General features: G+C 45.4%; 1 protein-coding gene across 2 annotated transcripts in view; it reads left to right on the top strand.

Annotated features, from left to right (window-relative positions):
* LOC140386607 (tectonic-3-like) overlaps positions 1-14693 on the top strand; it is an 894865-nt gene that overhangs the window by 661480 nt on the left and 218692 nt on the right. For both annotated transcript variants that reach the window (XM_072469084.1, XM_072469083.1), the window contains one exon: positions 13984-14075. In XM_072469084.1, the coding sequence (XP_072325185.1) occupies positions 13984-14075 (92 nt within the window). The remainder of the gene's footprint in view (positions 1-13983; positions 14076-14693) is intronic.

The following is a 14693-nucleotide window of genomic DNA, read 5'->3' as shown; positions in this document are numbered from 1 at the left end:
ACCGTGCTGTTTCAGTGCAGTGTGTGGTATTTACTCACCGTGCTGTTACAGTGCAGTGTTTGGTATTTACTCACCGTGCTGTTACAGTGCAGTGTTTGGTATTTACTCACCGTGCTGTTACAGTGCAGTGTTTGGTATTTACTCACCGTGCTCTTTCAGTGCAGTGTGTGGTGTTTACTCACCGTGCTGTTTCAGTGCAGTGTTTGGTATTTACTCACCGTGCTGTTTCAGTGCAGTGTTTGGTATTTACTCACCGTGCTGTTACAGTGCAGTGTTTGGTATTTACTCACCGTGCTGTTGCAGTGCAGTGTTTGGTATTTACTCACCGTGCTGTTTCAGTGCAGTGTTTGGTATTTACTCACCGTGCTGTTACAGTGCAGTGTTTGGTATTTACTCACCGTGCTGTTACAGTGCAGTGTTTGGTATTTACTCTCCATGCTGTTACAGTGCAGTGTTTGGTATTTACTCACCGTGCTGTTACAGTGCAGTGTTTGGTATTTACTCACCGTGCTGTTTCAGTGCAGTGTTTGGTATTTACTCACCGTGCTGTTACAGTGCAGTGTTTGGTATTTACTCACCGTGCTGTTACAGTGCAGTGTTTGGTATTTACTCTCCATGCTGTTACAGTGCAGTGTGTGGTATTTACTCACCGTGCTGTTACAGTGCAGTGTTTGGTATTTACTCACTGTGCTGTTACAGTGCAGTGTTTGGTATTTACTCACCGTGCTGTTTCAGTGCAGTGTTTGGTATTTACTCACCGTGCTGTTACAGTGCAGTGTTTGGTATTTACTCACCGTGCTGTTACAGTGCAGTGTTTGGTATTTACTCACCGTGCTGTTACAGTGCAGTGTGTGGTATTTACTCACTGTGCTGTTTCAGTGCAGTGTTTGGTATTTACTCACCGTGCTGTTACAGTGCAGTGTTTGGTATTTACTCTCTGTGCTGTTCCAGTGCAGTGTTTGCTATTTACTCACCGTGCTGTTTCAGTGCAGTGTTTGGTATTTACTCACCGTGCTGTTACAGTGCAGTGTTTGGTATTTACTCACCGTGCTGTTACTGTGCAGTGTGTGGTATTTACTCACCGTGCTGTTACAGTACAGTGTTTGGTATTTACTCACCGTGCTGTTACAGTGCAGTGTGTGGTATTTACTCACCGTGCTGTTACAGTGCAGTGTTTGGTATTTACTCACCGTGCTGTTTCAGTGCAGTGTTTGGTATTTACTCACCGTGCTGTTTCAGTGCAGTGTGTGGTATTTACTCACCGTGCTGTTACAGTGCAGTGTTTGGTATTTACTCACCGTGCTGTTTCAGTGCAGTGTGTGGTATTTACTCACCGTGCTGTTTCAGTGCAGTGTTTGGTATTTACTCACCGTGCTGTTACAGTGCAGTGTTTGGTATTTACTCACCGTGCTGTTTCAGTGCAGTGTGTGGTATTTACTCACCGTGCTGTTTCAGTGCAGTGTTTGGTATTTACTCACCGTGCTGTTACAGTGCAGTGTTTGGTATTTACTCACCGTGCTGTTACAGTGCAGTGTGTGGTATTTACTCACCGTGCTGTTACAGTGCAGTGTTTGGTATTTACTCACCGTGCTGTTACAGTGCAGTGTTTGGTATTTACTCACCGTGCTGTTTCAGTGCAGTGTTTGGTATTTACTCACCGTGCTGTTTCAGTGCAGTGTGTGGTATTTACTCACCGTGCTGTTACAGTGCAGTGTTTGGTATTTACTCACCGTGCTGTTTCAGTGCAGTGTGTGGTATTTACTCACCGTGCTGTTTCAGTGCAGTGTTTGGTATTTACTCACCGTGCTGTTACAGTGCAGTGTTTGGTATTTACTCACCGTGCTGTTTCAGTGCAGTGTGTGGTATTTACTCACCGTGCTGTTTCAGTGCAGTGTTTGGTATTTACTCACCGTGCTGTTACAGTGCAGTGTTTGGTATTTACTCACCGTGCTGTTTCAGTGCAGTGTGTGGTATTTACTCACCGTGCTGTTTCAGTGCAGTGTTTGGTATTTACTCACCGTGCTGTTACAGTGCAGTGTTTGGTATTTACTCACCGTGCTGTTACAGTGCAGTGTGTGGTATTTACTCACCGTGCTGTTACAGTGCAGTGTGTGGTATTTACTCACCGTGCTGTTTCAGTGCTGTGTTTGGTATTTACTCACCGTGCTGTTACAGTGCAGCATGTGGTATTTACTCACCGTGCTGTTACAGTGCAGTGTGTGGTATTTACTCACCGTGCTGTTTCAGTGCAGTGTGTGGTATTTACTCACCGTGCTGTTCCAGTGCAGTGTTTGGTATTTACTCACCGTGCTGTTACAGTGCAGTGTTTGGTATTTACTCACCGTGCTGTTACAGTGCAGTGTTTGGTATTTACTCACCGTGCTGTTACAGTGCAGTGTTTGGTATTTACTCACCGTGCTGTTACAGTGCAGTGTTTGGTATTTACTCACCGTGCTGTTACAGTGCAGTGTTTGGTATTTACTCACCGTGCTGTTACAGTGCAGTGTTTGGTATTTACTCACCGTGCTGTTACAGTGCAGTGTTTAGTATTTACTCACCGTGCTGTTTCAGTGCAGTGTTTGGTATTTACTCACTGTGCTGTTACAGTGCAGTGTTTGGTATTTACTCACCGTGCTGTTACAGTGCAGTGTTTGGTATTTACTCACCGTGCTGTTACAGTGCAGTGTTTGGTATTTACTCACCGTGCTGTTTCAGTGCAGTGTTTGGTATTTACTCACTGTGCTGTTACAGTGCAGTGTGTGGTATTTACTCACCGTGCTGTTATAGTGCAGTGTGTGGTATTTACTCACCGTGCTGTTACAGTGCAGTGTTTGGTATTTACTCACCGTGCTGTTTCAGTGCTGTGTTTGGTATTTACTCACCGTGCTGTTACAGTGCAGTGTTTGGTATTTACTCACTGTGCTGTTACAGTGCAGTGTTTGGTATTTACTCACCGTGCTGTTACAGTGCAGTGTTTGGTATTTACTCACCGTGCTGTTACAGTGCAGTGTTTGGTATTTACTCACCGTGCTGTTACAGTGCAGTGTTTGGTATTTACTCACTGTGCTGTTACAGTGCAGTGTTTGGTATTTACTCACCGTGCTGTTACAGTGCAGCGTTTGGTATTTACTCACCGTGCTGTTACAGTGCAGTGTTTGGTATTTACTCACTGTGCTGTTACAGTGCAGTGTTTGGTATTTACTCACCGTGCTGTTACAGTGCAGCGTTTGGTATTTACTCACCGTGCTGTTACAGTGCAGTGTGTGGTATTTACTCACCGTGCTGTTACAGTGCAGTGTTTGGTATTTACTCACCGTGCTGTTACAGTGCAATGTTTGGTATTTACTCACCGTGCTGTTACAGTGCAGTGTGTGGTATTTACTCACCGTGCTGTTACAGTGCAGTGTTTGGTATTTACTCACCGTGCTGTTTCAGTGCAGTGTGTGGTATTTACTCACCGTGCTGTTTCAGTGCAGTGTTTGGTATTTACTCACCGTGCTGTTTCAGTGCAGTGTTTGGTATTTACTCACCGTGCTGTTTCAGTGCAGTGTTTCGTATTTACTCACCGTGCTGTTTCAGTGCAGTGTGTGGTATTTACTCACCGTGCTGTTACAGTGCAGTGTGTGGTATTTACTCACCGTGCTGTTACAGTGCAGTGTTTGGTATTTACTCACCGTGCTGTTGCAGTGCAGTGTTTGGTATTTACTCACCGTGCTGTTACGGTGCAGTGTTTGGTATTTACTCACCGTGCTGTTGCAGTGCAGTGTGTGGTATTTACACACCGTGCTGTTACAGTGCAGTGTTTGGTATTTACTCACCGTGCTGTTACAGTGCAGTGTTTGGTATTTACACACCGTGCTGTTACAGTGCAGTGTTTGGTATTTACTCACCGTGCTGTTACAGTGCAGTGTTTGGTATTTACTCACCGTGCTGTTACAGTGCAGTGTTTGGTATTTACTCACCGTGCTGTTACAGTGCAGTGTTTGGTATTTACTCACCGTGCTGTTGCAGTGCAGTGTGTGGTATTTACTCACCGTGCTGTTACAGTGCAGTGTGTGGTATTTACTCACCGAGCTGTTTCAGTGCAGTGTGTGGTATTTACTCACCGTGCTGTTACAGTGCAGTGTTTGCTATTTACTCACCGTGCTGTTACAGTGCAGTGTTTGGTATTTACTCACCGTGCTGTTACAGTGCAGTGTTTGCTATTTACTCACCGTACTGTTTCAGTGCAGTGTGTGGTATTTACTCACCGTGCTGTTTCAGTGCAGTGTGTGGTATTTACTCACCGTGCTGTTTCAGTGCTGTGTTTGGTATTTACTCACCGTGCTGTTACAGTGCAGTGTGTGGTATTTACTCACCGTGCTGTTTCAGAGCAGTGTTTGGTATTTACTCACCGTGCTGTTTCAGTGCAGTGTTTGGTATTTACTCACCGTGCTGTTACTGTGCAGTGTGTGGTATTTACTCACCGTGCTGTTACAGTGCAGTGTTTGGTATTTACTCACCGTGCTGTTACAGTGCAGTGTGTGGTATTTACTCACCGTGCTGTTACAGTGCAGTGTTTGGTATTTACTCACCGTGCTGTTACAGTGCAGTGTGTGGTATTTACTCACCGTGCTGTTACAGTGCAGTGTTTGGTATTTACTCACCGTGCTGTTACAGTGCAGTGTGTGGTATTTACTCACCGTGCTGTTACAGTGCAGTGTTTGGTATTTACTCACCGTGCTGTTACAGTGCAGTGTTTGGTATTTACTCACCGTGCTGTTACAGTGCAGTGTGTGGTATTTACTCACCGTGCTGTTTCAGTGCAGTGTTTGGTATTTACTCACCGTGCTGTTTCAGTGCAGTGTGTGGTATTTACTCACCGTGCTGTTTCAGTGCAATGTTTGGTATTTACTCACCGTGCTGTTACAGTGCAATGTGTGGTATTTACTCACCGTGCTGTTACAGTGCAGTGTTTGGTATTTACTCACCGTGCTGTTACAGTGCAGTGTTTGGTATTTACTCACCGTGCTGTTACAGTGCAGTGTTTGGTATTTACTCACCGTGCTGTTACAGTGCAGTGTGTGGTATTTACTCACCGTGCTGTTTCAGTGCAGTGTTTGGTATTTACTCACCGTGCTGTTTCAGTGCAGTGTGTGGTATTTACTCACCGTGCTGTTTCAGTGCAATGTTTGGTATTTACTCACCGTGCTGTTTCAGTGCAGTGTTTGGTATTTACTCACCGTGCTGTTTCAGTGCAGTGTGTGGTATTTACTCACCGTGCTGTTTCAGTGCAGTGTGTGGTATTTACTCACCGTGCTGTTTCAGTGCAGTGTTTGGTATTTACTCACCGTGCTGTTACAGTGCAATGTTTGGTATTTACTCTCTGTGCTGTTACAGTGCAGTGTTTGGTATTTACTCACCGTGCTGTTTCAGTGCAGTGTGTGGTATTTACTCACCGTGCTGTTTCAGTGCAGTGTTTGGTATTTACTCACCGTGCTGTTACAGTGCAATGTTTGGTATTTACTCTCTGTGCTGTTACAGTGCAGTGTTTGGTATTTACTCACCGTGCTGTTACAGTGCAGTGTGTGGTATTTACTCACCGTGCTGTTTCAGTGCAGTGTTTGGTATTTACTCACCGTGCTGTTTCAGTGCAGTGTTTGGTATTTACTCACCGTGCTGTTACAGTGCAGTGTTTGGTATTTACTCACCGTGCTGTTTCAGTGCAGTGTTTGGTATTTACTCACCGTGCTGTTGCAGTGCAGTGTGTGGTATTTACTCACTGTGCTGTTACAGTGCAGTGTTTGGTATTTACTCACTGTGCTGTTACAGTGCAGTGTGTGGTATTTACTCACCGTGCTCTTTCAGTGCAGTGTGTGGTGTTTACTCACCGTGCTGTTTCAGTGCAGTGTTTGGTATTTACTGACCGTGCTGTTTCAGTGCAGTGTTTGGTATTTACTCACCGTGCTGTTACAGTGCAGTGTTTGGTATTTACTCACCGTGCTGTTGCAGTGCAGTGTTTGGTATTTACTCACCGTGCTGTTTCAGTGCAGTGTTTGGTATTTACTCACCGTGCTGTTACAGTGCAGTGTTTGGTATTTACTCACCGTGCTGTTACAGTGCAGTGTTTGGTATTTACTCTCCATGCTGTTACAGTGCAGTGTTTGGTATTTACTCACCGTGCTGTTACAGTGCAGTGTTTGGTATTTACTCACCGTGCTGTTTCAGTGCAGTGTTTGGTATTTACTCACCGTGCTGTTACAGTGCAGTGTTTGGTATTTACTCACCGTGCTGTTACAGTGCAGTGTTTGGTATTTACTCTCCATGCTGTTACAGTGCAGTGTGTGGTATTTACTCACCGTGCTGTTACAGTGCAGTGTTTGGTATTTACTCACTGTGCTGTTACAGTGCAGTGTTTGGTATTTACTCACCGTGCTGTTTCAGTGCAGTGTTTGGTATTTACTCACCGTGCTGTTACAGTGCAGTGTTTGGTATTTACTCACCGTGCTGTTACAGTGCAGTGTTTGGTATTTACTCACCGTGCTGTTACAGTGCAGTGTGTGGTATTTACTCACTGTGCTGTTTCAGTGCAGTGTTTGGTATTTACTCACCGTGCTGTTACAGTGCAGTGTTTGGTATTTACTCTCTGTGCTGTTCCAGTGCAGTGTTTGCTATTTACTCACCGTGCTGTTACAGTGCAGTGTTTGGTATTTACTCACCGTGCTGTTACAGTGCAGTGTTTGGTATTTACTCACCGTGCTGTTACTGTGCAGTGTGTGGTATTTACTCACCGTGCTGTTACAGTGCAGTGTTTGGTATTTACTCACCGTGCTGTTACTGTGCAGTGTGTGGTATTTACTCACCGTGCTGTTACAGTACAGTGTTTGGTATTTACTCACCGTGCTGTTACAGTGCAGTGTGTGGTATTTACTCACCGTGCTGTTACAGTGCAGTGTTTGGTATTTACTCACCGTGCTGTTTCAGTGCAGTGTTTGGTATTTACTCACCGTGCTGTTTCAGTGCAGTGTGTGGTATTTACTCACCGTGCTGTTACAGTGCAGTGTTTGGTATTTACTCACCGTGCTGTTACAGTGCAGTGTGTGGTATTTACTCACCGTGCTGTTACAGTGCAGTGTTTGGTATTTATTCACCGTGCTGTTTCAGTGCTGTGTTTGGTATTTACTCACCGTGCTGTTACAGTGCAGTGTGTGGTATTTACTCACCGTGCTGTTACAGTGCAGTGTTTGGTATTTACTCACCGTGCTGTTTCAGTGCAGTGTGTGGTATTTACTCACCGTGCTGTTTCAGTGCAGTGTTTGGTATTTACTCACCGTGCTGTTACAGTGCAGTGTTTGGTATTTACTCACCGTGCTGTTTCAGTGCAGTGTGTGGTATTTACTCACCGTGCTGTTTCAGTGCAGTGTTTGGTATTTACTCACCGTGCTGTTACAGTGCAGTGTTTGGTATTTACTCACCGTGCTGTTACAGTGCAGTGTGTGGTATTTACTCACCGTGCTGTTACAGTGCAGTGTGTGGTATTTACTCACCGTGCTGTTTCAGTGCTGTGTTTGGTATTTACTCACCGTGCTGTTACAGTGCAGTATGTGGTATTTACTCACCGTGCTGTTACAGTGCAGTGTGTGGTATTTACTCACCGTGCTGTTTCAGTGCAGTGTGTGGTATTTATTCACCGTGCTGTTCCAGTGCAGTGTTTGGTATTTACTCACCGTGCTGTTACAGTGCAGTGTTTGGTATTTACTCACCGTGCTGTTACAGTGCAGTGTTTGGTATTTACTCACCGTGCTGTTACAGTGCAGTGTTTGGTATTTACTCACCGTGCTGTTACAGTGCAGTGTTTGGTATTTACTCACCGTGCTGTTACAGTGCAGTGTTTGGTATTTACTCACCGTGCTGTTACAGTGCAGTGTTTGGTATTTACTCACCGTGCTGTTACAGTGCAGTGTTTGGTATTTACTCACCGTGCTGTTTCAGTGCAGTGTGTGGTATTTACTCACCGTGCTGTTACAGTGCAGTGTTTGGTATTTACTCACCGTGCTGTTACAGTGCAGTGTATGGTATTTACTCACCATGCTGTTACAGTGCAGTGTTTGGTATTTACTCACCGTGCTGTTACAGTGCAGTGTTTGGTATTTACTCACCGTGCTGTTTCAGTGCAGTGTGTGGTATTTACTCACCGTGCTGTTTCAGTGCAGTGTTTGGTATTTACTCACCGTGCTGTTTCAGTGCAGTGTTTGGTATTTACTCACCGTGCTGTTACAGTGCAGTGTTTGGTATTTATTCACCGTGCTGTTCCAGTGCAGTGTGTGGTATTTACTCACCGTGCTGTTACAGTGCAGTGTTTGGTATTTACTCACTGTGCTGTTACAGTGCAGTGTTTGGTATTTACTCACCGTGCTGTTTCAGTGCAGTGTTTGGTATTTACTCACCGTGCTGTTACAGTGCAGTGTTTGGTATTTACTCACCGTGCTGTTACAGTGCAGTGTTTGGTATTTACTCACCGTGCTGTTACAGTGCAGTGTGTGGTATTTACTCACTGTGCTGTTTCAGTGCAGTGTTTGGTATTTACTCACCGTGCTGTTACAGTGCAGTGTTTGGTATTTACTCTCTGTGCTGTTCCAGTGCAGTGTTTGGTATTTACTCACCGTGCTGTTTCAGTGCAGTCTTTGGTATTTACTCACCGTGCTGTTACAGTGCAGTGTGTGGTATTTACTCACCGTGCTGTTACAGTGCAGTGTTTGGTATTTACTCACCGTGCTGTTACAGTGCAGTGTGTGGTATTTACTCACTGTGCTGTTTCAGTGCAGTGTTTGGTATTTACTCACCGTGCTGTTACAGTGCAGTGTTTGGTATTTACTTTCTGTGCTGTTCCAGTGCAGTGTTTGGTATTTACTCACCGTGCTGTCTCAGTGCAGTCTTTGGTATTTACTCACCGTGCTGTTACAGTGCAGTGTGTGGTATTTACTCACCGTGCTGTTTCAGTGCAGTGTGTGGTATTTACTCACCGTGCTGTTACAGTGCAGTGTTTGGTATTTACTCACCGTGCTGTTACTGTGCAGTGTGTGGTATTTACTCACCGTGCTGTTACAGTACAGTGTTTGGTATTTACTCACCGTGCTGTTACAGTGCAGTGTGTGGTATTTACTCACCGTGCTGTTACAGTGCAGTGTTTGGTATTTACTCACCGTGCTGTTTCAGTGCAGTGTTTGGTATTTACTCACCGTGCTGTTTCAGTGCAGTGTGTGGTATTTACTCACCGTGCTGTTACAGTGCAGTGTTTGGTATTTACTCACCGTGCTGTTACAGTGCAGTGTGTGGTATTTACTCACCGTGCTGTTACAGTGCAGTGTTTGGTATTTACTCACCGTGCTGTTTCAGTGCTGTGTTTGGTATTTACTCACCGTGCTGTTACAGTGCAGTGTGTGGTATTTACTCACCGTGCTGTTACAGTGCAGTGTTTGGTATTTACTCACCGTGCTGTTTCAGTGCAGTGTGTGGTATTTACTCACCGTGCTGTTTCAGTGCAGTGTTTGGTATTTACTCACCGTGCTGTTACAGTGCAGTGTTTGGTATTTACTCACCGTGCTGTTTCAGTGCAGTGTGTGGTATTTACTCACCGTGCTGTTTCAGTGCAGTGTTTGGTATTTACTCACCGTGCTGTTACAGTGCAGTGTTTGGTATTTACTCACCGTGCTGTTACAGTGCAGTGTGTGGTATTTACTCACCGTGCTGTTACAGTGCAGTGTGTAGTATTTACTCACCGTGCTGTTTCAGTGCTGTGTTTGGTATTTACTCACCGTGCTGTTACAGTGCAGTATGTGGTATTTACTCACCGTGCTGTTACAGTGCAGTGTGTGGTATTTACTCACCGTGCTGTTTCAGTGCAGTGTGTGGTATTTATTCACCGTGCTGTTCCAGTGCAGTGTTTGGTATTTACTCACCGTGCTGTTACAGTGCAGTGTTTGGTATTTACTCACCGTGCTGTTACAGTGCAGTGTTTGGTATTTACTCACCGTGCTGTTACAGTGCAGTGTTTGGTATTTACTCACCGTGCTGTTACAGTGCAGTGTTTGGTATTTACTCACCGTGCTGTTACAGTGCAGTGTTTGGTATTTACTCACCGTGCTGTTACAGTGCAGTGTTTGGTATTTACTCACCGTGCTGTTACAGTGCAGTGTTTGGTATTTACTCACCGTGCTGTTTCAGTGCAGTGTGTGGTATTTACTCACCGTGCTGTTACAGTGCAGTGTTTGGTATTTACTCACCGTGCTGTTACAGTGCAGTGTATGGTATTTACTCACCATGCTGTTACAGTGCAGTGTTTGGTATTTACTCACCGTGCTGTTACAGTGCAGTGTTTGGTATTTACTCACCGTGCTGTTTCAGTGCAGTGTGTGGTATTTACTCACCGTGCTGTTTCAGTGCAGTGTTTGGTATTTACTCACCGTGCTGTTTCAGTGCAGTGTTTGGTATTTACTCACCGTGCTGTTACAGTGCAGTGTTTGGTATTTATTCACCGTGCTGTTCCAGTGCAGTGTTTGGTATTTACTCACCGTGCTGTTCCAGTGCAGTGTTTGGTATTTACTCACCGTGCTGTTACAGTGCAGTGTTTGGTATTTACTCACCGTGCTGTTACAGTGCAGTGTTTGGTATTTACTCACCGTGCTGTTACAGTGCAGTGTTTAGTATTTACTCACCGTGCTGTTTCAGTGCAGTGTTTGGTATTTACTCACTGTGCTGTTACAGTGCGGTGTTTGGTATTTACTCACCGTGCTGTTACAGTGCAGTGTTTGGTATTTACTCACCGTGCTGTTACAGTGCAGTGTTTGGTATTTACTCACCGAGCTGTTTCAGTGCAGTGTTTGGTATTTACTCACTGTGCTGTTACAGTGCAGTGTGTGGTATTTACTCACCGTGCTGTTATAGTGCAGTGTGTGGTATTTACTCACCGTGCTGTTACAGTGCAGTGTTTGGTATTTACTCACCGTGCTGTTTCAGTGCTGTGTTTGGTATTTACTCACCGTGCTGTTACAGTGCAGTGTTTGGTATTTACTCACTGTGCTGTTACAGTGCAGTGTTTGGTATTTACTCACCGTGCTGTTACAGTGCAGTGTTTGGTATTTACTCACCGTGCTGTTACAGTGCAGTGTTTGGTATTTACTCACCGTGCTGTTACAGTGCAGTGTTTGGTATTTACTCACTGTGCTGTTACAGTGCAGTGTTTGGTATTTACTCACCGTGCTGTTACAGTGCAGCGTTTGGTATTTACTCACCGTGCTGTTACAGTACAGTGTTTGGTATTTACTCACTGTGCTGTTACAGTGCAGTGTTTGGTATTTCCTCACCGTGCTGTTACAGTGCAGCGTTTGGTATTTACTCACCGTGCTGTTACAGTGCAGTGTGTGGTATTTACTCACCGTGCTGTTACAGTGCAGTGTTTGGTATTTACTCACCGTGCTGTTACAGTGCAATGTTTGGTATTTACTCACCGTGCTGTTACAGTGCAGTGTGTGGTATTTACTCACCGTGCTGTTACAGTGCAGTGTTTGGTATTTACTCACCGTGCTGTTTCAGTGCAGTGTGTGGTATTTACTCACCGTGCTGTTTCAGTGCAGTGTTTGGTATTTACTCACCGTGCTGTTTCAGTGCAGTGTTTGGTATTTACTCACCGTGCTGTTTCAGTGCAGTGTTTCGTATTTACTCACCGTGCTGTTTCAGTGCAGTGTGTGGTATTTACTCACCGTGCTGTTACAGTGCAGTGTGTGGTATTTACTCACCGTGCTGTTACAGTGCAGTGTTTGGTATTTACTCACCGTGCTGTTGCAGTGCAGTGTTTGGTATTTACTCACCGTGCTGTTACGGTGCAGTGTTTGGTATTTACTCACCGTGCTGTTGCAGTGCAGTGTGTGGTATTTACACACCGTGCTGTTACAGTGCAGTGTTTGGTATTTACTCACCGTGCTGTTACAGTGCAGTGTTTGGTATTTACACACCGTGCTGTTACAGTGCAGTGTTTGGTATTTACTCACCGTGCTGTTACAGTGCAGTGTTTGGTATTTACTCACCGTGCTGTTACAGTGCAGTGTTTGGTATTTACTCACCGTGCTGTTACAGTGCAGTGTTTGGTATTTACTCACCGTGCTGTTACAGTGCAGTGTTTGGTATTTACTCACAGTGCTGTTACAGTGCAGTGTTTGGTATTTACTCACCGTGCTGTTACAGTGCAGTGTTTGGTATTTACTCACCGTGCTGTTTCAGTGCAGTGTGTGGTATTTACTCACCGTGCTGTTACAGTGCAGTGTTTGGTATTTACTCACCGTGCTGTTACAGTGCAGTGTGTGGTATTTACTCACCGTGCTGTTTCAGTGCAGTGTGTGGTATTTACTCACCGTGCTGTTACAGTGCAGTGTTTGGTATTTACTCACCGTGCTGTTACAGTGCAGTGTGTGGTATTTACTCACCATGCTGTTACAGTGCAGTGTGTGGTATTTACTCACCGTGCTGTTACAGTGCAGTGTTTGGTATTTACTCACCGTGCTGTTACAGTGCAGTGTGTGGTATTTACTCACCATGCTGTTACAGTGCAGTGTGTGGTATTTACTCACCGTGCTGTTACAGTGCAGTGTTTGGTATTTACTCACCGTGCTGTTTCAGTGCAGTGTGTGGTATTTACTCACCGTGCTGTTTCAGTGCAGTGTTTGGTATTTACTCACCGTGCTGTTACAGTGCAGTGTTTGCTATTTACTCTCCGTGCTGTTACAGTGCAGTGTTTGGTATTTACTCACCGTGCTGTTGCAGTGCAGTGTTTGGTATTTACTCACCGTGCTGTTACAGTGCAGTGTTTGCTATTTACTCACCGTACTGTTTCAGTGCAGTGTTTGGTATTTACTCACCGTGCTGTTACAGTGCAGTGTTTGGTATTTACTCACCGTGCTGTTTCAGTGCAGTGTTTGCTATTTACTCACCGTGCTCTAACAGTTACAGTGTTTGGTACTTTCTCACCATGTTCTTTCTCAGGGATCAGTGTTGGGCACACAATTGTTCACAATTCACATAGAAGATTTGGTGTTGGGGACCAAATGCAATGTGTCCAAGTTTGCAGACGACACTAAGATGAGTGTTAAAGCAAAAAGTGCAGAGGATAGCTGAAGTCTGCTGAGGGATTTGGATAGGTTACATGAATGGGCTAGGGTCTGGCAGATGGAATACAATGTTGTCAAATGTGAGGTTATCCATTTTGGTGGGAATAACAGCAAAAGGGATTATTATTTAAATGATAAAATATTAAAACATGCTGCTGTGCAGAGAGACCTGGGTGCATGAGTCTCAAAAAGTTGGTTTACAGGTGCAACAGGTGATTAAGAAGGCAAATGGAGTTTTGTCCTTCACTGCTATAGGAATGAAGTTTAAGACTAGGGAGGTTATGCTGCAACTGTATAAGGTGTTAGTGAGGCCACACCTGGCGTATTGTGGTCAGTTTTGGCCTCCTTACCTGAGAAAGGACGTACTGGCACTGGAGGATGTGCAGAGGATATTCACTCGGTTAATCCCAGAGTTAAGGGGTTGGATTACGAGGAGAGGTTGAGTAGACTGGGACTGCACTAGTTGGAATTTAGAAGGATGCGGGGGGATTGTGATACAGTGCAGTATTTGGTATTTACTCACCGTGCTGTTACCGGATGGCCCATTAGCACAGTGGTTAGCACTGTTGCCTCACAGCTCTCGCATCCCAGGTTCGATTCCCGGTTTGCGTCACTGTGTGGAGTCTGCACGTTGTCCCTGTTTCTGCCTGGGTTTCCTCCGGGCACTCCAGTTTCCTCCCACAAATCCCAAATGATGTGCTGTTAGGTAGTTTGCACATTCTGAATTCTCCCTCTGTGTACCTGAACAGGCACCCGAATGTGGCGACTGGGGGCTTTAACTCTGGGTTGTTTCTTACAGAACTGACCAAGCGACTGAACTGTCATCTTTCTCATTTATAAGCAGGTTTTAACCAGTGGCACTGGCAGGAGTCGGAGCGGGAATCCCGGATATCTGATAGGGAAACCCATTTTGGCCTTTAATGGTAATGTCGCTACATATCCTTTCGCCTTTCGTGAATTCGGGACCAGTAAAAAATGGATTAAATATTCCTGATATGGTCAGTGTGGAGCTACAATTACTGTATACCGGTGCCTGGGTCAGTTGTTCACAATCTATCCCTGACTGGACACTGGCCTGGGTCAGTTCTCACTGTATCCCTGACTGGACACTGGGCTGGGTCAGTTCTCACTGTATCCCTGACTGGACACTGGGCTGGGTCAGTTCTCACTGTATCCCTGACTGGACACTCGAATGGGTCCGTTCTCACTGTATCCCTGACCGGACACTGGGCTGGGTCAGTTCTCACTGTACCCTTGACTGGACACTGGGCTGGGTCAGTTCTTACTGTATCCCTCACTGGGCACTGGGCTGGGTCAGTTCTCACTGTTTCCCTGACTGGACACTCAACTGGGTCAGTTCAACTATATCCCTGACTGGACACTGGCCTGGGTCAGTTCTCACTGTAACCCTGACTGGACACTGGGCTGGGTCAGTTCTCACTGTATCCCTGACTGGACACTGGCCTGGGTCAGTTCTCACTGTATCCCTGACTGGACACTGGCCTGGGTCAGCTCAACTGTATCCCTGACTGGACACTGGGCTGGGTCAGTTCT

Source organism: Scyliorhinus torazame, chromosome 12 (genome assembly GCF_047496885.1).
Source record: "Scyliorhinus torazame isolate Kashiwa2021f chromosome 12, sScyTor2.1, whole genome shotgun sequence".
Lineage (NCBI taxonomy): Eukaryota > Metazoa > Chordata > Chondrichthyes > Carcharhiniformes > Scyliorhinidae > Scyliorhinus > Scyliorhinus torazame.
Note: the sequence above shows the minus strand (reverse complement) of the source record. Positions and strands in the feature narration are given on the sequence as shown.